Source organism: Xiphophorus hellerii, chromosome 11 (assembly GCF_003331165.1).
Source record: "Xiphophorus hellerii strain 12219 chromosome 11, Xiphophorus_hellerii-4.1, whole genome shotgun sequence".
Classification (NCBI taxonomy): domain Eukaryota; kingdom Metazoa; phylum Chordata; class Actinopteri; order Cyprinodontiformes; family Poeciliidae; genus Xiphophorus; species Xiphophorus hellerii.
In genome coordinates this window covers 2,173,304-2,201,091 of record NC_045682.1, presented here as the reverse complement: position 1 = coordinate 2,201,091, position 27,788 = coordinate 2,173,304, and the positions used below count along the sequence as shown (strand labels likewise).

The window sequence follows — 27,788 nt, the reverse complement described above, 5'->3', positions numbered from 1 at the left end:
CTTTGAAAAGATGGTGTAAACAACTGAGTCTGTTTCAAAGAAAGAACCACAAACTGAGCTGGTTACGTCAGATCTCAATAACTGGAGGCTTTTTCCCCATTAAAATGACTTCATTGTAATTTTTTTAAATTCCTGTAAAATTGTGTTACAGTAGGACTATACTGTATTTCTATATATTCACATCATTTTTGAAGCCTGGAATGGGCCTGATATTATGATACATGGCTCACAGAAGGCATGATAGAAGCCATTTTTAAAAGTATTTAATGTTTTTTGTCATTTCCAGGTTTTTGTTTTTTAAAAAAAGGTTAAAAAAAATCGATTAAAACGGGTTCTGATATTTGAAAAATCTGAGATTTTATTTTTAAGTCATATTGCTCAGCCAAACTCAAGAGTTTGAGGAACAAATTTTAACACGGAAAATGCTGGTTTTCTCTGCTAAGAACTAATATCTGCTGTATTTCATGCTGTCTGAATATGAAAAACAAGAACTGCCCTTGGCTTTTTCCTCTCTTTGAACAGCAGGTTTAATATTTCAGGGAGAGCAACAAATAGATTAAAAGACCTGGTAAAAACCTCCTGAGCACTTAAAGCTAACAGGGGAATATCTTTTCTGTTTAAACTTTTCCGTTCTTCAGGTGTCGACCTTTTTATCCTCTGTCCTCATTAGAGGATGGTTGTTAGTTGTATTTCCATGTGGTGCATTTGTTTTGCGTGAAGAAAAATAGAATTGGTTTTGGTTGTTCTTCTCATTCAGAAAACAGCTAACTTTGAGTCAACTTATTTACGATGCTTTCACAAAATAATAAACAAGATTTTATTATTTTATATCTTAGAATTAAATGTAGTTTTGTGAAAAAGGAAGAAAGGCTAATTTTCAGGTTTTAACTAAAACTGACCTGAATATTAATGAAAAAGTGAAATATTCTAACTATGAGTTTACTAAACTGAGTCTGTTTACTAAACTCATAGTCATGAGAATAATAAATAATAAAGTTTTAGCTTCACATGGTTCAAATTCTGCAATAAATAAAATTTATTACGCACCTTTTGCTGTTTAATTATTAATTGGTTAGTGCAAAAATTACTCAAGTAATCTACAAATGATCAATGATTCACTAAAGGATTGCTATGGTATTACATTTTAGGCAATAAAATCTTTATTTTCTAATTTAAATGTCAGTTAAAGGTAATTTAATTATTCCTTTTAATGTATTTCTAATATTGTATAAAAAAGGCTTAACGGTTACATGAAAAATCTACAGACTCTGACAGTTTTTTCCCAAATAACTGATTAATCATCCTAATATTTGATAGAATTACCCATTTATTAAAATAAAATTTGCAGCCCTAATAACCACATAATCAGTCTCAGGTAAAGAGGAGACTCTGTTTTACCTCTCAGCAGGTATCACAGTGTCTTCTTTTAAGGGGTAGATAAATATTCAGTTACTTTGTCTCCATTCTAAATACCAACAACAAACATCCAGCAGACTGATTGAGAGCAAATATTTAGTTTAGCCTCTAATTAATCTATTTGCTTTGTGTTTGCAGAGATTGAAGCCAAGGAGGCCTGTGATTGGCTGCGAGCCGCTGGCTTCCCTCAGTATGTTCAGTTATTTAAAGGTAAATCTGGACCTGTGCTTTAACGTGAGGGTAATATTCAGTTTTCCACTCAGGTGACCTTTTGTTGTTGTTTGTATGTCAGACTGCAGGTTCCCCATCGATACTGAGGCTGCGAAAGAGGATCACGGCTTCCTGGATAAAGATTCTCTCGATTCACTATGCAGGTAAAAAAATCATCCATTTATTTTATAAGAATTCCTGTTTTTATTGGTCTGACAATTTAAGAGTGTATTCACACCAGCCATTTTTATTCCGATTTGATCAAACTCCAGTCTGTGGTTGGTGACAACCATGGACTGAATACTTTGTGCAGCTCATCCAGTAAGCCATTATTCTTCTGTTGCTTGCAGGCGGCTGATGACCTTAAATAAGTGCATGGAAATCAAGCTGGAACTTTGGAGATCCAAACACAGGGTGAGTGTTGGAAGCAAAACTGAAACCTAGAGGAAGAAAGCAGCTAAAATATGTTTTGGATGCTAGAAGCAAAGAATGAGCTGTCTGTTTTTCTACAGGGAGAAGTCTGGGAAGAGGAGGACTATTGCGCCATCAGCCCGAACTGGACCTATGACAAGAGAACCCAACAGTGGCTGCGCATGAACTCCTCCGAGGAGACGCCCGATGACCATCAGGACGTCTGTTCTGTCCTCACAGACAGCGAGCGCCACGACGCTCACAAGGAACTGGTCTCAACGAGCCGGAGCTCCTCCCGCAGCTCCTCTGCCAACAGAACGCCATCGCTGGACACGTCCTACAGCGGACCTCCATCCCCCAACGGAGGGTCGTCCACTGTAAATCTGGAAGCAGAGGTGTGCTTCAGAGAAAAACCACCAAGGAAGAAGTGCACCACTCTGCTGAGGAAGATGGAGAAGCTGAGGCTGAGGGGGGCAGCAGGCGGCCATCTTGGGACCCGCCGTGACTTCAGTGGGCCAGTTCTGGTCCGACACAGAGAGAGGATGTACAGGCAGCTTCGCACGTCAAAGTGAGACAATGATTTCTGAAGGCAACCTGAACTGGAGTCAGAACTGTTGCTGAAAGACTTGTCCTTCCTCCCTGTCTCCAGTCTGCAGGTCCAGCCCAGCAGCCACTCATCTTCATCGCCCTCATCTTCTCACACCATAAGCAGCGGAAGCAGCAGCACCAGCCAATCAGAAAATAGTAGCACCGTCAGCACGCCCAGCCCCGTCACTCGGGTCAGAGCCAATTGCAAACGCTCCAACAGCAGAGCTGGGATGCAAAGTGACCAGAACCAGACGGATACCGAGGTCAGATCCATTATGGTTTTATTTTTTTATTAAAATGTTTAGGACCACCTACAGCCAACAGGATGTTTTCTGCTATTTATTTAATAATATATAATTATAGGCCTGTCGCGATAAACGATAAATCGATTAATCGTACGATAAATTAAAACTATCGACGTCATTTCAATTATCGGCATTATCGTCTCTTCCGGCCTTTTTCTCTTTCTGTTAATGACACCGAATGAAAAAAGGCTCAACTCCGGTGCTCTCCACCGACTCCTCCCTTCCTCATTTCCTCAGTGAAAAGCCCAGCGCACACTACACGATCTTAGAGCTGCCCATTTTTAAAACCTGACAGACCACACATTACCCGGCAGAAATCCTGGGTATAACGGTTCGATCGGGTTCGGTCCTGCCGTGTGGTGTCCAACAATGGGCACAAAATAATGGCTACAAGTCCAGTTAACTAATTTTAAAACCAGGCATTAATCAATGCTTTACTACAATCTACCTGCAATGCATGTGGCTAATGTCAGCGTAAAGTCCTGACTGAATGAAAATCATTAGAACCTATTTACGTCACGTTAACGAAGAACAGCTGAAAAGTTACCGGGTTTATCAACTGCGGTAGCAATTTCGCTCCAACTCCTCCCCTTGTCATTTCTATATTCTTTGCATGTTGAATAAACATTAATGTTGTTTCCACGTATCATCTCCAATGTCCGCTGGACTTCGGGTTGCGCCGTTTCAGCTGTTTGGGATTCCCCGACGTAATTTCCCCTCAGAAAGCAGGGAGGAGAATCCGCGCTTTCTGATTGGCTACCTGTCACATTTAACAGGCTGCGTTAAAGCTCCCAGTCGGGGAAAACCACTGATTTAGATCGGAGCGGCAACGATGACCTACCGTAACACACCACACAATCTTAGAAAGACCAAAGGTCTAAGATTGTTGTAAGGGGAAAAATAGGAGCAAAAAATCATGTAGTGTGAACTATTGCATCAGGTAGTCGATGTGCCCATCTTCTCTATTTAAATCTAATTATTACTGAAGGGCAACATAATATACAGACTTCATAATCTGCACTCTTTTGGTTGAATGCAGTATTTATTTCCACTTTGGCTTTATGTTGTTTAGTTTTTATCAAGTACATTTTTTGTTAATGGAGACTGAGAATCCATTTTGTTTTTGTTTTTGGTTGTTTTGTTTATTTTGTTTATCAGTTCCAGTGATAAAAATATTCTTTTGAAATTAAAGTGTATCTATCTTTGGCAGGAAATCACATGCATTATTACATCATTTCCATTAAATCAGTGTAAAAAGGTCTTCAAACAATATTATCGTTTATCGCAATAATTTTTTGAGACAATTAATCGCTCAGCAAAATTTGCTATCGTGACAGGCCTATATAATTATTTATCTATTTGCATTGCCTTCGAGAGCCACAACGACAAGATGGACGTTGACTTTTGAGTACTCTAACTACCTCTGTTGAATTGTAGGATAAATATCAGTGGTATTTACTGTAGAATTTACTGCTAATCTAGCAAAATTAGCTTGGCTAAAAAAGGTTTCATCTGCAAGCTAATACTGACATGTAGCCTACGTGTATTTTACTACATGTACTTACTCTGCCAGAACTTCATTCATGTGGAGGGTTTGTAGGTCCAGTACAAATCTGTTGAAACATTGATTGTATGCATCCATGAATTTCACATTGGTCAAAAGTGTCAGTATACTTTCTTTTTGTTGGTCTTGAAGCCATGGTAAATCTATGCTTTGCACTGCGCCTGCCTACTGGTTTACTGGAGTAGATCCCTCCCGGTTCAGACTTGTGCGAACTGCTGTATGTCTAAAGGAATTTTACATCTAAAACCAGCCCGTCACAATTCTTTAAAACAACCACAACTTCCTGTTAAGAATTAAACATGGCACCAGGAGATTCATTTGATTCACAACCCTTCTGAATTCTCTTTTGGACCCTCTCAGGTCTTCAAGAACCAGGTCAACAACAATAACAACAGCAGCCATGAGAAACTGATCTTCCAGGTCCCCCATGGACACAAACCAGGGACTTTCCCCACCTCCCTCGCCCACAAACACATCCTCTCCCCAATCATCGACAGCAACTCTGTCAACTGGCGGACTGGCAGTTTCCATGGTTACAGGGCGCAGAACGGGAGCAGACGGGGCACATCGTCTCTAGTTGGTGGAGAGCAAAGTCCAGCGTCTTGGTCGACGTCCTCGGGACGTACCGGCGCGCTGGATCACCGGCTCAGTGTCTATGACAACGTGCCTCATGACGCACAGCTGTCTGAGGGGGAAGGTGGTGGAAGCGGAAGTGATGCGGAGAGAATCAGTGAGGAATCAGAGGTGGGTCTCGGAGTTTCAAAAAGTTGAAATTCAGCAAATAATTATGGATAACTTTGAATTATGAGACATTTTGAAGAATTTTGTCAGCCATAATGGAATAGTCTAAAGACGTTTTGATGGTGGGCATATGGTTTACATTCAAAGTCTGTGTGGAGGTGCATCAAGGGCCATGGAGGCTCATTTTGAGCATCTATCGTGGCGTGATTTGAACCATTTGGAGTGTTTTGTGCTTTCAACGGAAAACAACGACTAGAGCTGACCCGTTTGACTCGCCCTCGACGAGCCTCCACCTAGGCTTTGAATGTAAACTAGATGTGCGAAACGCTAGGTCTAGAGCAAAATGTCAAGCATCTGCAATCAAAGTGCACATGCATTGAACTTGAAGCATTTTTGACGCATGTGATGCATTTGGTGTGAACGCACCATTAGAACGAAAAATCTGCTCAGTCATGAAAGAACTAGAGACTCTGGAATCCCAGGTTCATTGGTTGCTATGGTTATTCCTGCCTTTTCTTGAGGGCAGAGGCAGGGAACACACAAAACAAGTACAAATGATTTTCGCATGTTTTCCTTGTTAAATGAACGGAAACCAGTTTGCTTTTCCTTTTGGAGTCGATTGAAGAAAAATGAAAAGATATTATGTCTGTTCTCAGCAATAAGAACAGGATTGAGGTCAGTCTTCATTTGAAAACACTTGCTGTACTTAGTCAAGTTTTAATACAGCACTTAAAAGCGGATTGGGAGCACATAAGTAGATTTTAATTTAAAAGTGTTAGATCTAAATTACCTAAACACAGACACAAAGAAGAGTCAAGAGTCAGAATTTAGTTTTACCTGCAGGGAGAGCACAGTTGAAACAAAGTAACAGATTTCGGCCTATGCTCTGAAGCTTCAACTGAGTCTTACCCTGCTTTTATTAGAATTAGAAACTCCCTAGTTACATGACAGTGTGCAGCCCTGAAGGGAGGGGGAGCAGAAAACAGCTGCACACTCACATGAACACAACTCATTCATACAATCTTCAAAGCATATTTCATAAGATAAGACTATAGGTTTGCAGTTCCTCTGGGCAATTAACGCCGGAATGTCTCGTTCATGGTCTCCTCCTTTTTCACTCCTCAGCAGGCCGCTTCCAGAGTTTCTGCAAACACGTCAAAACACTCAAAGCACCTCAAGACATTCAAAGCACATTATTAAAATGTAAATGCAAAGGTAAATAAAATGGATGATATTATAAAATAAAGGTAAAGCAAATAAATGATAATTAACTATAAAATCCTTCCAACAAAAAGTTACAATTTTGTCCTAGTTTATTTAATTTATTCTTGAACTGTGGGCGGGGCACATTCGCACAAAATCAGTCCAGGAGCCACAAATGGGCCCTGGGAACCCACCTTGAGCACCCCTGAATTGAAATGAGGGAGAACCATTTCCCGAAAGAATTCCCAGCCCCGGATTGGGCCGTACAAATCAATTCTGATGTTTTGCTACCAAAAGCTAAGCTGTACAGATACAGTGAGGGTGCTGATATTTAACATGTTATAGTCGTGTTAAACTAGCTTACTGTTGACAATAAAATATATACAGAGCAACAAATCCAACAAGAATCAGCAGATTTGAGGGATTTTTTAAGAAAAAAATAAAGTATTAATAAAAAAAAAAGACTTTGTTAGATTATTTCTCCTTTCCCATTTCTAATAACAAGAACTTTCAGTTTAGGTGAGTTATTGTTGTATAAACACATGATATTTGACCTTTTTTGGACCATATAATGGCATACCAACAAACTAATTACCCAAAGGACTCTCTGTTAGGTCTTTGTCATAAACTTTGAAAGCTGAGCTTCCTCTCAGTTGGAGATCTGGGGTAAATTTTCTGTGCAGCTGATAAATATGAGATCTGCTCTCCATCCTGATCTGGAACGAATGAAGTGAAGCGAGGAGATACTTTTCCACCCTTTAGTTCTCCTGCTGCGTTTTTAAAGAAACCCCTTAAATGAAACTCTACACTAACTGCAGTAATTCAATCATGGATATTGACTCAGCTAAATTTGACTCCTTATGGAGTTGGGAGCTTTTTTTTCCTGACAACTTTCATCAATCTCTTCAAATGGGTTTCTGAATTATGAAAGAGGCCGCTTGGAAGGATGCTTGATAAAAATTTGGCAGCAGTGGGAGGAGAGAGCGGTTATGAAATATTACTGAGTTTATCAGGATATTCCTTTTATTTCCCCCAAGCACATTGATGGGATATAATTCAAACCTGCTTTTTCTCACAGGTAAGTCCGCTGCTGGCAGATGAAGATGTTTTCTCTGCTCTTGACGGCGTTCTGGAGCGAATCAGCGACCTCCAACAGCTTGTCGTCTCCTGGTCGGAAAACATCTCGGAGGACGATTGTCAGAGAGGTTCCTCCTCTTCCTCACATGACTCACCAGCCCACGGATCCCCTTGCCCCGCCTCCCCCAGCCACATCCACCTGGAGGTGCAGCATCCAGAGGAGGAAGAAGAAGAGGAAGAGGACTGCTCTGAGAAAGGAACTGATGTGTCGGAGATGAGTGGATCACCACAACCCAAGAGGAGGTGAGTATAATCTGAAAAAATCCATCTGGATTTACTGAAAAATCACTTCCAGGAAACTTTAGTATCTATAGAATCATAATTAAGCTGTTATTCAAATAATTGTCAACTCATTTAGTAATCGATTAATCGTTAACTGGAGTATACAGACTCTAAAAAAAACTTATTTGCTTCATTAATTTTGAAATTAATTCTTCAGTAACTGAAGAATTAATGAGATTCTTCAAATCTCAAGTCAATGCAGCAATGAAGCCAGAATTGTATGTGGCTAAATGCAGATTAAATGATCTTCAGTACAAACATATTGTCAGTTCTGGTTCTTTCCCTTCTTTGTTCATCTCAAGGCCAGTTGATTGACTTCACACTCAGGTTCTCTGTTTTTATTCTAACAAGAGAGAAAATCAGGTTGGTGGTTAACATCAGTTCAGCTTCTGGTCCTTTGCATTAAATAAAAGACAATAAATGAACCCAAACAAACTGCAGAGCACTGGTTCCTAATGAACAGAAAGGCACCAGAAAACTACAAAACTGTAGTTTTACGCAGCCTTAAGAAACATACCTTAGTTTTTATTTTAAGTTTTAAGAAATCTTGCTGTTTTTATTAATACCTATATTAATAAAATAAAATTTAAATAAAATAAACTTAACATCTATAATTATAGACATGAAGTTTGTCAAAAATATTTATTCTTGAAATTCATTTAGTCATAAACAGCAGTCGTCCCCAACCCCCGGGCCGCGGACCGCTATCGGTCGTTTTTTGTGGCCCATCTGTATCTTATTTTGAAGGGATGTGTAAACGTTACCATAGCGACCAGATTCAGAGAGCGTTAGGGCAGTGGTCGAGGCGAGATGAGAGGAGTAGAGCTTGTGAGTTTTAGGTCTGGTTCACACGACACGATTTAAGGATTGTCGGCCAATTTTCCAAACTTTCGGTGACCACAGAGCCGATAAAAGTACAACAGGTTCGGTCGGTTCGGGTGTCCAGCCACACGGCAGGAGCAACACATTACACAAGAACCAATTCCACTCACGAACATCCTGATCCAGAAGAAAATTATATGCCCGATTTTAGATCGGAGCGGTCCCTACGTTCTACGTAACACACCACACAGGCAGGATGATCGGTTATGATTATCACGAGCGACAATCTTAGAACTCGAAACATTCTAAGATTGTCATAAGGGGAAAATCGGCACAAAACAATTGAAAATTGTGTCATGTGACACGCCCCTCCCCCACTGCCCTCACACCGGGCCACAGTAAATTTGCCAAGCCTTGACCGGTCCACGGTGATAAAAAGGTTGGGGACCACTGATATACAGGGTCTCATGTGTAATTTTGACATGTTTGGTACATGTTTTTTTTTTTTACATTAATTCCATATATAATTAATGTTGTGCATTTCAGTTGTGTTTAATTTTACAACTATTAATTCAAATTTAAAAATACTTTATTAATCCCAAAGGGAAATTAAATGTTGTAACTCATTTATTTAGATTCTTCAGAGAGTTATTGAAGGTCATGGCTGTTGGCAGGAAAGATCTCCTGCAGCCAGAAGCCTGAACTGTTCCTAACTGGTCTGAGAGCCATGCTGTGTCTCCCACAGGGTGAGCCGGTCCAGGCAGCAGAACCGAGCCTCCCTGACCTCCGGACAGGGTCTGGAGATCCGGTCCGCCTCCCAGATCCTCCGGCTCCAGAAGCTGTCTCTGCTCAAACTCACTGCACTGATGGACAAATATTCCCCGTCCAGCAAGCAGGGATGGAGCTGGTAAGGCCCGATAAGGTGGGGTGGGGGATCTCATGCATGGAAAAACAAATGGGTAGGGGGGTGGAGTTGGCAGGTTGGTGTTTGAGACCCACAGCTGTGTGGAGAAACTTCTTCAAGCAAACAACTGTCTGAAGGAGGGCAGGTGGGCGGGTGGAGGGTAAATATTTCAGGCAGACAGTCATTCATTATTCATAACTCAGGTGCCGGGGTTGGAATAAAACCCAGAACATCAAGAAGAAGAAACTGCTTTCCATGTGCCTGAGCTGGAGCTGTTCTGATTCATGAAATTTTGCAAGTGGCAGCTGTGAGGAATGTTTTATTTCACACCTGGCAGGTGGAGGGGGCAGCTGATTGAAATTCTGAGGCGAGTGCAACTCAGGGGAGAGAAAAATATCGACAAGAGTCAAACAAATGACAAAGAGTTCAAAGAGGAACACAACCAGTACAGGAACCAAAATAGGAACCAATTTTACTATTGAAGAACAAACTTGGAGATGTCGGTTTGTCCAACTTTACACATTTAGCTAAAGGGGCAGTATTATGTGTTTTCCAGGCACATGGTGCCATTTTAAGCATTATCAAGTAATTATGTTACCATCAGTTGTTTTACAAATGCTGTATATATCAAATATGACTTAAAATAAATTTATTTCCTGATGTAATGTCTAAAAATTTGTGAAACTCCGCCGTCAGGAAGTCATCACAACATGGCTCCTCTATTAAGCCTTTAACAATGTTTTTACGAGCATTTCACTGTGAAGTAGCTCCTACAATGAGCTCAGCAGATGTGCTATTCCATCAGGTGTTTGCTAATTACTGCTGACTAGTCTGAAGGAGCAGGGGAGGTCTGTTCTGTGACGCAGAAGTATATAAGCTTGGGAACTGCTGCTCCAAAAAAAGGAGCTGCGTCTTGAAGGGGGGTAGGCATGGGGTAGGTCCTCCTAGGAGTTTTGCCCAGCTGAATGGTTGCCATGGAGATTACAGGATTTCTCAAACATGCATGAAAGAATCAATGCAACACTACATGTATGTTTTTGATGAGGGAATAACATTACATCATGATGTAAAACTCAAAAATAGTCCATTTTACATAATACTGCCCCTTTAAAGCATGTCAACTATTTTTATTTATTTTTTGTGGTTCCCAACTGCAGTTCAAGACTGATACAACTTTGTCCTGTCCAACACAGGTGGTTGATTCAGATGGACTTTCTAGTTGTAAGTAGGGTAAAATTATTATTGGCATAATTTTTTCACAATGGAAAAAGTTAAATCCAACACAAAGCTTGGTCTTTTTATAACCAATCCATGGACTTTTACTGACTCCTAAAATTTCCTCTTTAACAGGAAATTTAGCTGCTTTTTATAGACACATTATTGGGCCGAGAATCTTTCAAACTAGGAATGGGCAATTATCTTACTGTTCACTATTGTAAGTTTTGTTTTTATTTGTGATAACTCTGCCTGCTAGTTTGGTTTAGCAGTGATAGGAATAGTTGTTGCTTTTCTGTTTTGAATAAAATGCCTTTAAATATTATGAAATATTTTAATTTGAGAATTGATGCTACAGGAAGCCACTGGAAATGTTACAGAAGATGTTAAAATCTCAACGTTGTGTGTCTATGGAGAACTAAAGCCACTGATGTTCAGCTGTGTAGCATTCGCACGTTATTGTGTGGATGCTGCTGTTGTATGAAACAGCAGTACTGAATTACTCTCTGCCCAGCGGTGTTCTATATTTTATAGTTATGTTGTGGGTGGTGTTTTGAGCGACAGCTGCTGTCCATCCGTCAGTCAGTCTTGCTTTGGCAGCACCTGTTCCAAAAACCTTACTTAACTTTCCACAGTGGGTACCACCCACAGATCCATGCAAAAGACCCTCATTCTCATGCAGCACTACACAGCAAAGCGAATGAAAAGCAGGACAGTTGAAGCCTGACAGCCTTTGTGTTGCTCTTTACCTCCAACTGCTGCTGCTTTCACTCCACAACTTTATGGTTTCTTTATTTTTTACCATCTCATTGTTTCACATTTGCATTCCAGACCTTTCTCACGTTCAAGTCTAGAAACCTAACCTGAGTTTTGAGTCACGGCGTGTTACTTTTGGAGATCTTTAGCCTACTTCATGCTGTCAGACATGTTATGTTTAAGGGATTTCTTGGCTGTACAGATCCTTCAGGAATCAGTCTAGTAGTGGTGAGTGAAACTGAACTTGGCTCCACAAAACTGTTAAATCACAGTTTGAGTCATGATTGTTGCACATGATTCCAGGTTGATTTTGATTTTTTTTTTTCCTCTTTGTAAAACCATAAAACCATAATTTGAAAACTGCTTTCTGTATTTAAAATTGTACACTTAAGTGTGTCAAAAAAGCAAAAAGTAATATTTCGCGGCACTGTATAATGTCAAGTCGGGTGTCTTTCCTACAATAATGTAAGCCACAACTTAACATTTTCAATTTATTTTTTGCAGTATTCTCATTTACTGATTAACTTTATTTTGGGTTTTCCTCAGCTTTTATTCATAAAAATAAACAGAAATGAACAACTTATGTACATATGATGAAAGCACAGAATGGCAAAGAGATAAAGGATGAAACATTAGGGAGAGAAATTCATGTTTATTTTAATAAAGAGCTTCCAGAGCTCACATCACTTCTCCTCCCTGTTTATTCTGCACTAAGGTGACAATTTGTGAATTTAATGAGATTTGTGTTTTGCCTCCTACACAATAAAGACAAATTCATTCTTATTAATATTAAATAAACATCCAGAAACTCTACATGTTTGCTTTGCAGAACACTTGTGTAAACACACAACCTGCTTGCTTTATGCTTTAGAAGAAAACCAATTAGATTTTTGCACAGAGTGTTACTCTCAATGAGATAAAGCTCAATGTGGGAAAGAGCATTTAAACAGAAACTCCTCCTGAAATTATTCCTCATAGATATTCGTCTTTAATTTTCAGGACCAGACGTGTGTTTGGAAGGAGATGGAGGAAAAAGGCAGGAAAATAAAAATGATTTGGCTCCTTTACATCACTTCTGTTTTATATTGTCAACTTTAATGGACAATAAGGCTTTTAGTGAAATCATGTCCTCTAAAGAAGACATTAAGGAACAATCTATTGAGCAAAACAGCAGATTTTTACAGGTACAACGAAGTAAAACCTATTTTTCCTCACATAAAATTTGAACACTTTATTCCTCTGTCTCAAAATGGATTACATGAAAATGTTCCAACATCTCCATTCTTATAGTGTGAGAAACCAAAATTGTGATAAAAAATTATTACATGTAGCAAAAGAATTTTCTTAATAAATTAACAAGCCAATAAGTCTAAATTTAAATGTGAATTATATGTGGGAAAAAAACTTAGAGGATTTTTATGAAACTAAGGCAAATATGTGGATTATATTGCTTTTTTAGACATTAGCCTAGCTTAGTTAGCATGGGGATTGGAAATTGCAGGTATCTAAAAAAGCTATCTAAAAAATGTAAAAGTTACAACAATCAGCTATCATAGTTCTGCATATTTACGCTGAGACTTAAAAAATGGGATAGAAAACAAATTTAAGCAATTAGAATATGATGCTTTAATAAGTTTTAGCCAAGATAAGCAAATTTCTTGCTAGTTAGCATGCTATCTATGTTAAACCTAACTAAGTCTTGGCAGTTTATGGCCAAATATTTATTTATTTTGGGAAATAAACTCTATGATCACATTCAGTACACTCACACATAATATCAAACCCCTGCTGCTGTTTATATAATCTGAGCACAGACTGAAAACAGAGACAAAGAAAGATTTTGTTCATGTTTTACAACTTTCCTCCTGGATAAGCTTCAAAGAAAATTTAAGCATTTTGAATCTTTTGGGGGGAAAAAAGTAACTAAATAGTTTCCCATTGTCAATTTAATTTAATCCATTTTATCCACCATGTAGATATAGAAAGGGAATATAGACTAAGTAATAAAACTACAGCAGACTCCACATATTCACAAGTGACCACAGCTGCGCCACGAATAGCTGGAAACTGCTAACTGACCTAAGGGGTTTCAGTTTTAATTTATAATATTTACATTATCTTGATCTTTACCAAGATTTCAAAAATGAAAAGGCTTTTCATAATCCCACAAAGCAATATTGACATTTTTGATGATTTCTAGAACTTTTATCTATTTGAATCTGTAGAAAAATAACCAAAAGACATGGAAGATATTTAGTAAACAAGCATTCTCCCTTTGTTTACTTAAAGACAGGAAGTTAAGTTAATTGCATTTTTTATATCAACAAGCAGAAGATTTATGGGTGTACTTCTAATTTTTAGACTTAAATTAAATGACAGTTGAATCTAAAAGTAATTAAAGTGGAAAATGAAAACATTAATAATAAAGTGTCCCTTCAGCACTCTTTAGCTTAATGTTCCTGCAGAAAAGGAGGGAGGCGGGGGGAATCTCAATGGTTGAACAATCTATTCAAGTGTTATCATTTCAGCATAATCACCGATCCCAAAGTGAGAACTTAATGATTAAAAATTCAGCAATTAACTGCTGATTGGGACAAAGTGTGGCACTCTAAGGCACTTTTCCTCGGAATAGCTCATTTGTTTCCAAGAGCCACTCTTGGATGTCATAGAAGAACCGGAGGGAGTAGAAGGGAGACGGTGCTTCGGAGAAAGAGCTGACAACAGAAGAAATCTTTCGTTTCTTTTGGGCTGTTTTAACAAATCATATTGGTGTGTTTTTGATTAATAATTTAGGAAGCCTTGGGGAATACTCACCAGCGAAAACGTGGACCGGATCTGCCCAAATCCATGAAGTCATTCAGAAATCCTAGTCTCTTTGATAAATGTCCATGTTTTTCCTCCAGTGCTGATTAGAGCGACACACACGTGTCAGCGATCAGTGGGGAGTTATGTAACCAAAAAAATGTTTACTTTGGCTTTTCCTTCAAAAGGAAATGGATCCAACAGGCTGCCAAGCCGAGGTTTTTTCTTTTACTCTTGACTTAAAGAGATTACAAATTCCCAGATCATTTTCCAAACAGCTTCTCAGTCCCCATTAATTTCCGTAACTTTTCCCTGTGCACATGTACACACTGTTGGATTGCTTCCTCATTCACATCTGAGGATTACAGGGTCTAATGGGGCCTCCGGATTTTGCAGGACTGTTCCCAAAACTCTGACTAAGACCAAGGCGACAGCAGAGGTGAAAGGTCGGCAGGTGTTCGGGGTTCCTCTGCTCGTCAGTGTCCAGCAGACAGGAGAACCACTTCCTCCCTGCATCCTCAGAGCACTGGTCTACCTGAGGACCGAGTGTTTGGACCAGGTAAACGCCGAAGACGAGTTTAGATCACCAGTAAACATTTTCAACAAGGCTTTGAGTTATATTGTTTTAGCAAAACATCTTCAATTATTTTCGCACTGCTTTGTCAGAACAAAGAATGGAGAACTGCGCCAAATCCAGTGGTGGGCACCGCTAACCTCAAAGCACAAATCATAAAACTCAGTTTGGCTGAAGCAACACACCAACACAAACAGCTGGTGCGAAAGCAATTCAATTCAAATTACATCTAATGAAAGACTACAACCCTTGAGCATCAGTTTAATTCTGACATAATATACACATTTCAATATTTTTAGATGTTTTATTTATGTGTATAACTTGTTCTCCACTGTCTGTTTTTTTGTTCCTGTATGTTTCTTGAAATAATCAACTAATTTAGTAATTAGTTAATTACCTCAAAAAAGGGCAATTACTAAAAGAACAGTAATTAAGCCAAAAATGTACAACAAATATTTACATTACTCATTTAAGATAGAACAAAAACCTTTGTCTGTAAATATGTTCCACCTAAAACTCAAGTGGCCTAGTTTCAGCTTCACCTGGTTCAAATTCTGCAAAACAAATAAATAAATAAATGTTCCAATTAAGTACATTTTGCTTTCCAATTATTAATTGATTAATTCAAAAATGATCAGCAGATTAGCTCTACTATGTACTGATAAGTCATTTAGAAAGGGCTGAACTTAGAAGTATTTTTAGAAATATTTTTTAGCTATAGAAGCAAGCATTTACTTTGATCAAGCATTCACTGAAGGAAATGCTGTTATTACTTTTAAGACCATGAAATGTTTATTTTCTTATTTTAAAAAGGGAATTAGATTTATTTGCATATTGTAATATATTTCTAATGTATAAAAAAGGGTTACAGGACAGCTGTGCTAATTTTTTTATCCAATTAGTCGTCAGCATAATTGATAGATAGGCCTGTCGCGATAAACGATAAATCGATTAATCGTACGATAAATTAAAACTATCGACGTCATTTCAATTATCGGCATTATCGTCTCTTCCGGCCTTTTTCTCTTTCTGTTGATGACACCGAATTAAAAAAGGCTCAACTCCGGTGCTCTCCACTGACCCTCCTTTCTCATTTCCTCAGTGTAAAGCCCAGCGAGCACCACACGATCTTAGAGCTGTCGGCCGATTGTCGGCCCATTTTCAAAACCTGACAGATCACACATTAGCCGACAGAAATCCTAGGTATAACGGTTCGATCGGGTTCGTTCCTGCCGTGTGGTGTCCAACAATGGGCACAAAATAATGGCTACAAGTTCAGTTAACTAATTTTAAAACCAGGCATTAATCAATGCTTTACTACAATCTACCTGCAATGCATGTAACTAGTGTCAGCGTAAAGTCCTGACTGAATGAAAATCATTAGAACCTATTTACGTCACGTTAACGAAGAACAGCTGAAAAGTTACCGGGTTTATCAACTGCGGTAGCAATTTCGCTCCAACTCCTCCCCTTGTCATTTCTATATTCTTTGCATGTTGAATAAACATTAATGTTGTTTCCACATATCATCTCCAATATCCGCTGGACTTCCGGTTGCGCCGTTTCAGCTGTTTGGGATTCCCTCCGTAATTTCCCCTCAGAAAACACGGAGGAGAATCCGCGCTTTCTGATTGGCTGCCTGTCACATTCAACAGGCTGCGTTAAAGCTCCCAGTCGGGGAAAATCCCTGATTTAGATCGGAGCGGCAACGACGATCTACCATAACACACCACACAATCTTAGAAAGACCAACGTTTTAAGATTGTTGTAAGGGGAAAAATAGGAGCAAAAAATCATGTAGTGTGAATTATTGCATCAGGTAGTCGATGTGCCCATCTTCTCTATTTAAATCTAATTATTACTGAAGGGCAACATAGTATACAGACTTCATAATCTGCACTCTTTTGGTTGAATGCAGTATTTATTTCCACTTTGGCTTTATGTTTTTTAGTTTTTATCAAGTACATTTTTTGTTAATGGAGACTGAGAATCCATTTTGTTTTTGGTTGTTTTGTTTATTTTGTTTATCAGCTCCAGTGTTAAATATTCTTTTGAAAATAAAGTGTATTTATCTTTGGCAGGAAATCACATGCATTATTACGTAATTTCCATTAAATCAGTGTAAAAAGGTCTTCAGACAATATTATCGTTTATCGCAATAATTTTTTGAGACAATTAATCGCTCAGCAAAATTTGCTATCGTGACAGGCCTATTGATAGATTAATCAATGACAAAAGTAATCATTAGTTGAAGCCCAAGGAGCAGAGGAAACTGAGTCTTCAACCCCTTCAAAATAAGAGGATCAATATAAACATCTAACAACTTGAATTAACATTAGATAACTGAAACTTCAACACAGATGTTGAACTTTATTCAATGAAAGTTTGCAAAACAGCCAAGTAATTAACACTTTAGAATTTATTTGGAAGAATTAATTTAGGGGAAGCAAAGTACGCGAAATGTGTTCAAAGTTATCAAAAGCACGGAATGAAAAATTAGTGATTTAATGAAAGTGTGCAAATTAAAACAGTAACATTCTTGTTGTTTTCCCAATGTTTTGTTTCTGTCAGTTGGGTCTTTTCCGGAAGCCTGGGGTGAAGTCTCGTATCCAGTACCTGCGTGAAATGATTGAGTCGGATCCAGACAGATTTTCGTTCGAGGGTCAGTCAGCCTTTGACGTTGCCGACATGGTGAAGCAGTACTTCAGAGACCTACCTGAACCCATATTCACCAGCAAACTCTGTGAAACCTTCCTCCACATTTACCAATGTGAGCAAAAATGTTTTTAACTTGACCTTTTGATTATTTTGGATATTGTTTAGCATGAGTACCAAATGTTTTACTCATCTAGGTCACAAGAGAATAAGGTCCAGTTTTTGAAAAACAGGTGATAAGCTGTCAAGCAGGATTAAATGTAGAGATTATGGTCTGTGTTTGTAAAATAAGTAGGGATTGTTGATTTTAGTATATAATAAACATTAGATCCCAATTTAGGTGTGTTATTTCTGTGGCTTTTGTCTTGGTCAGGTCTCCCTTGTAAAAAGAGATTTCTGATTTCATTGGGACTTTCTGGTTAACTATTCAATACTAGCATGCAAATTAGCTAACTTAGCCATTACTTGGCATAACTCTGACCACAGAGGGCAACATTGGTGCTTTCAGTATGATATGTGAACAGTTAGCATCAGTGTCTATAAGCAGCAGCTTATTCCAATAGTTGTCAATATATTTCCAAATACTTTTTGCTTCCTCCAAAAAGGTGATGCTGAGCAGCGAACAACTTGTTTTATAGCAGCAGGCTTCTATAACAAGCTCTGCTCTTACATTTGCTTTAATCTGCTAAATCTAAAACAATATATTAGAAATTTCTCTAGTAAAGTCATTGTCAGAATAAGGCGTCCATCGACAGCACTGACTGTGCAGCCTACGGTGGTAGTTTTGGTCCAATATCCGTCCAAGAAGGATGGCAGTATAGGATTATATCAAAACTGGATTGGATCTTATGTTTTGCTTACATCCAACAGAAAACAGCTTTTCAGAAAGGTTTTGTTGAACCAGCTTGCTTTTTCTTTGAAAACTATGAAGTTGTAGCACATCTAATAGGTTGATGAAGATGGAGACTATTTACTTTTAATTTGAGTAAAATTATTATGCAATTATTTTTAATTTATCTTTTAATTGCGACACTTCTAGTTAATTTTCTTTAGTTTCATAGTAAATAGGATATTTTATCCAGTGATCTTTAATGAAAAGCAGACTTTGGTGCAACCAAATCTGCTTATTTTAAAATTTATTAAACTATTGAAGTGTTTTCCCAAATCCTGCTCTTGATAGACCAAATTTGTTTCTATACTGTAGAGCCCAAAAAATCTTGAGGACTCAATGACTTGCTTTTAAAGAGCAAACAGTCTGATTAGATAAAGGGGACAAAGGTTTGGCTACATATTCCTTTCCTGCAAAAATCTATTAACTGTTTGGTTATTAAATTTGCATGCCTAGTTTATTGCTAGATAATAAAAAAAATCTAAATATGATATATGATTTGGCCCATGTGACAAACAAATTGGACAAAGTAACTTTGTACACATACAAATCAAAGCTGTTTTACTTCCAGACTTTCCGAAGGACCAGCAGCTGGTTGCGGCTCAGGCGGCCATATTGCTCCTTCCTGATGAGAACAGGGAGGCTCTGCGGACGCTGCTCTTCTTCCTGCGAGACGTCACAGCCTGTGTGGACGAGAACCAGATGACCCCCACCAACGTGGCCGTCTGCCTGGCGCCGTCTCTCTTTCACCTCAACACCATAAAGAGGGAGTCCAACGCAGCCAGGTGAGCAAAGACCACAGCTGCTGGGTTTAAAAACAGAACACCGGCTCTACCGTTTAACCTGGTGCACAGCGCAAACTTTAAATTTTTTAAAATATCGCTGGCTTACTTCTGTGGCATCGGACTTTCCTTTATTTATGTAGTTTTACGAGAAGCTAAATACAGCAGGCAGATTGTGTTACCTGGTCCGACATTAGCAGCATCTCCATAACTTCTCCTTCCACCTCTCTTAACAGAGAACATCTGGTTACATTTCAAAATAAGAGCATCAACATAAATGTTTTAATAGCTAATGGTAGTGTTTTTTCAGAGATGTTTACAAGTAATTAGGGCTAAATGTTTATATTTTGCTATTACATTAAAAACTAAATCGTTTTGTTATTGAAATGATGTGAAACTGACATAAGTAATTAAAAACTATGGTGGAGTATTAGGGACATGCTAAGAAAACAAAAAAATAAACACAATTACGAGAATAGTAATTATATTACTACTTTGTTCTTGTAATATTATGACTTATTCTAGTAATTTTATTACTTTATTCTCATAATTGTATTTTTATTTAAAAAAATTCTTAGTATTGCCCTAATATAATAATTTAAAGATTTTAAAAACTACGTAATTCATAAAATAATGTTGTTTAAACATGCCTAGAGATAAAGAAATTGTACTCTTAACATTTTCCCCCCCCAACTTCTTAACAGTCACCGCAGGGGATTTTTGTAAATTTCTGAAATATTTCTGCTCCTGGGACTAGCCAATCAGTGCTTACTCTTTAGAAACGTTGAGTCTGCAGAGAGCCCCCTCTTGTGTGTGGGGGGTCTGACCCACATTGTCCTGTTACATAAGTCCCTACAGTTATATAGTAGCTCTGCTGTTTGCTGATGCTTCAGTTTTGTTTTAAAATTAAACAAAAGATGAGAGGAACTCTGAGTTTTTTCTCTGACTTTTTCTAATAACTCAGGTCAACAAAATGTTCATTTTTCACCTTAAGTTCATTATTTTATTTTATTTTATTTTTTATTTTTTATTGTTATGTTGTGTTTTGATGTACAGCACTTTGTATCAGCTGTGGTTGTTTTAAAGTGCTTTATAAATAAAGTTGGTATGGTATGGTATGGTATTATCCACCTGTGATATGAATCTGAAACAAATGTTAAATTACAAATTGGTGAGTTACTAATTAACCAGTTAATTCTATCAAAAAGAAAAAGTATTTTTGTCCTTTAGGCCTCACATCCTGTTTGGATCTTTGCTTTTTCACTGTTTAAATCTTATATTAACCTTTAGCTCTTATTTAGTGACATAAACCAGATTCTTTTTTCTGCTTCTGTTGCGTCAGAAGGAGGTTCTGTTTCCGAGCGGCTCCACTCCCATGGACAGTATCAAATCTGGACCAGATCCAGCTCTAACACTGACCTCAGTGCTTCAAATACAAAGTTGTTGGCTCAGATCACACCGAGAGAGAAAATTATATAACCTTCACAAATTTCCATCTGGCCTCAATTTCACCCCCTGATATGAGAGGAAATATGTGCCATCATTGTCTTTGAGCTACAGGGGAATGGTAGAAAACAGAGAGAGCTAATGACGGGGGAAATGCAGATATTCAGTTAGACTCACAGGACTCAACATAGTGGTGAGTAGGTTAGCAGCTTCCTAGTGTTCAAATATTCATGTCTGTTTTGATTTTCCTGAAAAACAAGCTCTAAACTAGCGTTTCTCAATGGGGGCGTTCAGAGGACGGCAGGGGACGCTGGCGGACGTTTTTACAAAAGGACGTCCTTTACGGGGCGTAAACTTTACACCTTAAATGCCCAACAATACCAGTTTAGACGTTGAGCTACTTGCTAAAAACTGTATTGTGTAACATTAAAACATGCTTGGCTGCAACTGTATCAATGGCAGCTCTTCTCTTCAGTGTTTCTGTTAGCTTCTTGGCGCAGCCCTATGGAGTGAAAATAGTCTCAAAATATCTGTGTGTGTGTAAAAGTATCTGCTTGTAATAATTAACACAGAGGACTATATGGCAAGGATAAAATAATATTGTTAAAGTGCCATGAGTTTGTTGAGACCACATCTAGTACTAAGAAAAAATATATTTTATATATTTTTATATATTTGCCTTAAAGGGTTAAGGCATTAAAGGAGCTGTTGAATCTCCTTTATTAGTTTCAACAGCTTCAGGGTCGAGTTGGTTAATTTCTTCGTCAATAAAATTAGTGCTTTTAAACTTGAACATTAAAAATATATTGCAACCTAATGTGTTCTTTTGAAATTAAAAGGCTTGTTAAATTTTCTTTCTGTACTTTTTATATAATACTTTGAATTGTATAAGCACTGCAGAATAAATATAACAAACAGAATTTGTTTCCCGTTCCGCCTTCATCCTTCTCCGCATATCTGACTTCCTCTTCACCCTTTAATCACCTCCCTTTTCCAGCTCTGGAGTTTTCCTTCCTGGTTTTTCTACTCCACCTTTTCCTCTCTTTCCATTTTGTGTCTCACTAATTTAACCAGCAGCCTCCCAGCTGGTTTAGTGTAGCTGCTGTTTATCATGATGAAACTCTGATAAACCAACAAAACCTAAACAGAAATGTCTTCACATAAACAAGAGTCAACATGATTGTTTTCCAAAGTACAAATTTAAATCCTGGTTCTGGTTGAAATGCTACGGTTCATACACATTCCTCACAGTAAAATTTGAGCACTTTCCAAGCATTTTCAATGTAAGTTTTCAAACTTTGATCCAGAACCACATTGAACTGAGGTTCTGTGTTGTTGCTGTAGATCGGGTCACAGGAAGTACAGCCTGGGTCGACCGGACCAGCGCGACCTCAGTGAGAACCTTGCTGCCACTCAGGGACTATCCGTCATGATCACAGAGGCACACAGACTTTTCCAGGTACTCCTCAGCCCCAACATGAGAAATTAAATTTCAATTTTATTTTACAACAGAAATGTTTCTGAATAAACTAAATGCATCCTGCAGCTTCCAGAGTTTTGGCCTGGCCAGAGTTTAATAGAGGATTGGTCTGAAGGAGGCGATGAGGATCTGGAGGAGAGAAGAAACCGTCTGCAGCAGAGAACGCAGCAGCTGCTGAGCGACGCTCAGGACGAGAGCGGAGGCTGGGAGAACCATCCGGCCCCGCAGGACGTGGAGCTGGCCTACAAGAAGGTGAGCAGACAGGAGGAGGCCATAACAATACAAGGACAAAGGCTCCTCCAGACTAGTGGCAGCAGCAATTATTAAACACATTGTGAAGCTTTGAGTCGACAACACTATCCTGAGGAGAGTGTTGGAAATAATTTCTTCTTAATATTTTTCAAATATGCTTTTACATATTTGTTAAAACTGTCATCATGTCATGAGAGTAACATGCGATGGATGATCTGTGAAAAGATCAAGCTTTTTTAAAGTTTCTATACTCCAGTTAACAATTAATCAATTAGTAAATTAGTTGACAATTATTTGAATAATCCATTAATTATGATTCATCTGATTAATCGTTTCATCCCTGAATAATACATTTTATTTACAGCGTGTTTCAGAACACTTGACTTGGTACAAAGAAGATCAAAACAACATAAACCAACAAACAAAAAGAAACACTTGAATCAAATATTATGGCGAATATTCAAATTTGAAAAATGAGTTTTGAGACAGTTTATTTAGGTCATGTTTTAAATCCCTGAAGTTCCAATTGTATTTTAAAGAGACAGAGGCCCAATTTCATGACTATGTGGCGTTAAATTACAAAGTCACATTCATTTTAAGTCATATTTAATATATACAGTAATTTTGTAACTGAAGGCTATTTCTTGATTGAACTATAAAATGGCACTATGTGCCTGAAAAATGTATGACACTGCCCCTTTAATATGTTGTCTCAAACTTGATTTATGGTCAGTAGATAAATAAAAATTTATCTTTCCGTCACTCATTCAATTGTAGCATCATATATTTTTGATATAATGTCTCTAATAAATTATTTTTTATTTCCAAACACCATAAATGTAGCTGGGGTTTTTTTGTATATATATATTGATCAAATGATAATCTGTTGACATGGCGATGACTCCTTGTCTGTGTTGGTCCTCAGATGAGTGACGGCTGCCCGCTGTGGATGTGGCGAGGCTGCGTGGAAGTGGCCGCTCCGCAGCAGGAGCTGCTGCAGCGGCTGCTGAGGGAGCAGCCGCTGTGGGAGGCAAACCTGCGCCGGGCCGCCGTCGTCCACGCTCTTTCCAAGGACGCCGAGGTGTACCGCTACACGCTGCAGGGCCGGGGCCACGCACTGGGCTCGCAGCCCCCGCAGGAGACCCTGCTGCTCAGGTAATGAGGCAAAACGGCTCCGCAGAGCGGATAGGACGGACGAGTCACCGCACCCTCCAAGCGTCGGTTAGAGTGAAATAAAACAAAGGGTTTTTCTTTCAGAGGGTTGATGAAAGTTTAAACACAACCTGGTGTCAGAGGAGACATGAAAGCGTTTGTAGTCGGACAACATCGCTGAACGCCACTTCCTGTTCCCCGTCTTCATGACAGTTTACATAAACTTTAAATTACTCCACCAGAGGAAAATGGAAAATCACAACAGTCGTGTTGAGCAAATCTCATTGGAAAAAAACAAAACAAAAGAAACAAACACCTAACGTTGTATTGCAGGCCGTTTTAACACAAGATCGGCTTCACTACGATTACATTCCAGATATCTGAAACTGGTTTATGACTAGTTAGTTAAGATATTTCTAATTATAGTTTAACTCATGTAAATGATGTCAGATTTTATGGCAGGCCATTTTAACATAAAATTGGTTTTGACTGACCATCTGTAAGACATAGTATTACAGTCAGTTATGAAAATAAAAAAAAACTAAAGTCCTAAAATAGTCACAATGATACAAAAATGAAGTCATAATACCACCTCATTCATAAAATGACTATCCTCGTAATTTTATTTGAGTTTTTCTTAGTATTGCCGTGAAATGTCAAAATACTGAAATTTCAATAATGAATAAAGAAAAAATTACCAAAATGTTTGAGAATTTACCTTTTCAAAGTCGTTTTCAAGTGTGTTTGTCAGAAAAAAATTAATATGAAGTTCTTTGCAGATTTCCATAGCAGTCTTCAAGTTCACAAAGTCTTGTGTAAAATAAAAACTAACACAGATCTTCATCTTTGACATTTAAAACTTAAAAGACAGGGGTACTACACTCATTTTCATTTTGGTCTTGATAAAACTACCCATTAACAAACTTAATAAAAAGTTTTATCTTCATTTGATTAGTACATTTTACAGTTGATTAATATTGAACATCTTGTCACACTGCTGTAATTTGATTGGATTGATAAAATCATATTTAAACAATTTATCTCGAAAGCTCTATTTATGTGATCTACAGCTGGACAACATGACTGAAAGACTTATCACAATATAATTATACAGTATATCACATTATACATATATAGTGATATATACCAGTTATTGCTAAACATTGAATACATTTGTTTTAAATATCTTTAATACTGCTAAATTGGTGGCGGGACATTTCCTGTTTGATCCAGTTTTCTCTCCACTCTATTTTTTATTTTTAAGCAGTTATGAGGCAAACCTTAAACTGCTGCTGCACAAGTTGCTCAACAAGTTATTGCTAGTTAACCAAAGAGTTAGTGAAGTAGTCAATGCCACCAACCTTACTTAGCTCACAGTGAGACTTTGAGCAGCTAAATCTTTTTAGCTGCTCTGCTATGTAGGCAGAGACGTCTGGGAGAAACGTGACAATTCCCATAAACTCTAGATTGAACATTCTGAATCATATTCTTCTTCCGATCAGAACCTGGCAAGCAGATCCGTCCTGTGGGCCTGTGTACCTGAACTCCATGTCGACTGAGGTCCCTGAGGTCCAGCCGGACGGAGTCAGGGTCCAGGTCCACTGCTGCTTTTACCTGCTGGAGCCCACAGGGGCCATTAGGACCCGACTGACTCACCTCTGTCGCACTGACACCAGGTAACTGCAGGCAGTCACTGGAGGCCATTTTACCACCATTACGGTGGGAAAATAGTTGTTGGATTTTATGTGACATAAATAACATAAAATTTATTATGACAGGCCTGATTATGTTATTGTGATGCATTATAGTCTGCAACAAATGTTGCAACTTTGGTTCCCAATTGAAGTGAGAAAAAAAGAATCTAGCTTCCCATAGTGGATCTCCCAGATCATGTTGGATCATGTCCCAGATTTTTTTGGAGAATTTTCTTTGTGAAAGGTTTTATTTTTAGGTTTTATGCTTCTGAGCACTAGAACTATAGAATGTCTGTGTTGTTGCTGTGAAAGACTCCAGAGGGAATCCACTTCATAACTGGTCTTTTGTTTCAGGGGACGGTCTCCGGACTGGCACAAGAAGGTCAGCGGACGCCTCCTGGTCTCGGGTTTGTTGGCGATCAGAGACTCCTTCAGAACCGACTACAAGGAAACTAAAATATGAGTCTGTCGCATTTTCCTCTTCTACGCATCCAAGTGCCTCCAGTTTCAGAACATGGAGTAACAAAGTTCCCCTGAAATGTTTTGGAGGTTGCTGAAACCACTTCCTGGAGGCAAAGGAAGAAGCAGGGGAAATACCTCAGCTGCCTGGACAAAGACAGGAAATGAGAACAAATAACTGCAGGAAACAGACATTTAATCCCCCAGATGTTTGGCTTCAGGGGAATCGAACCGACAACCACAACAAACAGCAGAGCTAAGAGACTCAAAAGAAAGAAAAGCGACAATGTTGATCACCAGTGAAGAAAAAGACCTGAGTGTTTGGTGTTCCTGGTGTGAAACAAACTAGAACAAGGCAGACTAATTATTTAAAATGTTGTTTGTGATTAATGCTGGGATGGAGAAGGGAAATAAAAGAATCACTCTGTGACGTATTGGCGCGTCTGCGCTGGTGATTCAGGACTAAAACAAAGATCCTGGATCGGGTTTCCCTCCTGGACCTTAACGCTCAGCTAAGGCTACGTTCACATAGCAGGTGATGCAACCCATATCCAACGTTTTCACCAAAAAAATCTGATTTGTGCCATTTCCATAACTATATCAGACTTGATCTGCAGTCTGAACGGTCGTGAGTCACAATTCTGCATGTCAACAATGGTTGAAAATTAAATTGATAAACTTATAGCAAATCACAATCCCAGTCAGAAAAGTCCAGCCTCTGATGTCACATCCAAACAGATGAGGGTTAGTCAATAAATTGTTGACTAAAATGTACAGATTTTTTTTAAATGGTACATTTCTGAAATAACACTTAGAGCAGTAATTAAGCCAAAACTAACCAAAAAAAAAATGTTTTGCATTTAAGATAAGGAAGATAAGGATCTGTAAATATGTTTTACCCAGAACTCAAATGGCCTACAAGCCCTTGTTTAAATTCTGTAAAAAATAAAAATAAAAAAAAACTTCTATAAAGCACAATTTGTTATCTGATTATTGACGGGTTATAGTCAACAGATCTGATCACTGTGATCTGATCACTGCTTATAGTTTTTCTGTAATCAAAACAATTTTTTCTGTATTGACCACAGAAAAAAATCTGTAGTCAATAGAGACATGGGCCTGTGTACTGACATGTCAGGGCCACCAATGTGTGGGAGCCACCAATGTCGGCTCCCATTGGTGAGTAAACTTTAACATCAATCAATAAATTATCTATTATTACTTCCATAAACAGTGTCACATTCCTGGGTCGCTTTGGGAACATAAATTGTTCACCTAGACGTCTGATTGACATTATAAAAATCTAAATGAAGCATCAAGCCCTGCTGTGTGAAGGCAGCCTTAGTTTAAAACTGGATGTTTGGACCAGACTGGGACGTGTTTTGGTGTCTGGGAGTTGATGTATTGATTATAGATTTTTATGTACAGGCAAAGCTAAATATCTCCAAACATTTTGTTGCTCTTTGTGAACGACGGACAGTTTCTGCGTCTCTTTCTACTTGCCAAGTTGTGCCTGAAGCATTTTACTCTATCGCTGATTATTTAACTTAAATCCAGATGTTTTTGTTTAAACCTCCAGAAAAATAAGAGGTCTAACTTCATCAGTGCCAAACCGCTAATTAAAATGTTTATTTCTCTCTAAGACCTGCATCTTGTTTTTAAGGTTTTTTTTCTCTCCCCTCTGAGACCGCATGTGGTGCCAAACAGATTATTGACGGTAATTTCAGAGGAAGCTGGAGGAAAACAGCAGGAGGAGTGAAGACGAGCTGCCACGCTGAAGAGAAGGAGATTAATACATCTGGCAGACCGCAGACGTCCTTACGTTGCTCCTGCTCTACACCCACTTCTGTCGTTTACATAAAACATATTTACATTTTTCATTTATCTGCGAGAGAAACCATAATCGCTTAGAGTGAGATGCCAGGGAAGAAGCCGGTGAAAAGGTCCTGGTGGTGGTGACTGCTCCAAACAGTAAGGAGGGGAGGTAATTCATGCTAATTCCAGTAAAAGAGTGCGGGTGTTTAATTTCTGAGATGTGCTGCTGCATCT

The 27,788-nt window shown here is 38.5% G+C and overlaps 1 protein-coding gene across 2 annotated transcripts in view; it reads left to right on the top strand.

Moving 5' to 3' along the window:
• LOC116728719 (rho GTPase-activating protein 7) overlaps window positions 1–27,383 on the top strand; it is a 100,845-nt gene extending 73,462 nt beyond the window's left edge. The window contains exons 2-18 of one of the 2 annotated variants that reach the window (XM_032577003.1): window positions 1,555–1,626; window positions 1,709–1,790; window positions 1,977–2,040; window positions 2,139–2,605; window positions 2,687–2,888; window positions 4,855–5,238; window positions 7,517–7,818; window positions 9,425–9,586; window positions 14,753–14,915; window positions 17,502–17,700; window positions 19,046–19,259; window positions 22,047–22,161; window positions 22,249–22,434; window positions 23,360–23,589; window positions 25,089–25,262; window positions 25,635–25,680; window positions 25,745–27,383. In XM_032577003.1, the coding sequence (XP_032432894.1) occupies window positions 1,555–1,626; window positions 1,709–1,790; window positions 1,977–2,040; window positions 2,139–2,605; window positions 2,687–2,888; window positions 4,855–5,238; window positions 7,517–7,818; window positions 9,425–9,586; window positions 14,753–14,915; window positions 17,502–17,700; window positions 19,046–19,259; window positions 22,047–22,161; window positions 22,249–22,434; window positions 23,360–23,589; window positions 25,089–25,262; window positions 25,635–25,680; window positions 25,745–25,837 (3,155 nt within the window). In that variant the 3' untranslated portion in view covers window positions 25,838–27,383. Of the gene's footprint in view, window positions 1–1,554; window positions 1,627–1,708; window positions 1,791–1,976; window positions 2,041–2,138; window positions 2,606–2,686; window positions 2,889–4,854; window positions 5,239–7,516; window positions 7,819–9,424; window positions 9,587–14,752; window positions 14,916–17,501; window positions 17,701–19,045; window positions 19,260–22,046; window positions 22,162–22,248; window positions 22,435–23,359; window positions 23,590–25,088; window positions 25,263–25,634 lie in introns of both variants that reach the window. The other variant, XM_032577001.1, reaches the window with a different exon arrangement.
• The last annotated feature ends 405 nt before the right edge of the window (window positions 27,384–27,788 follow it).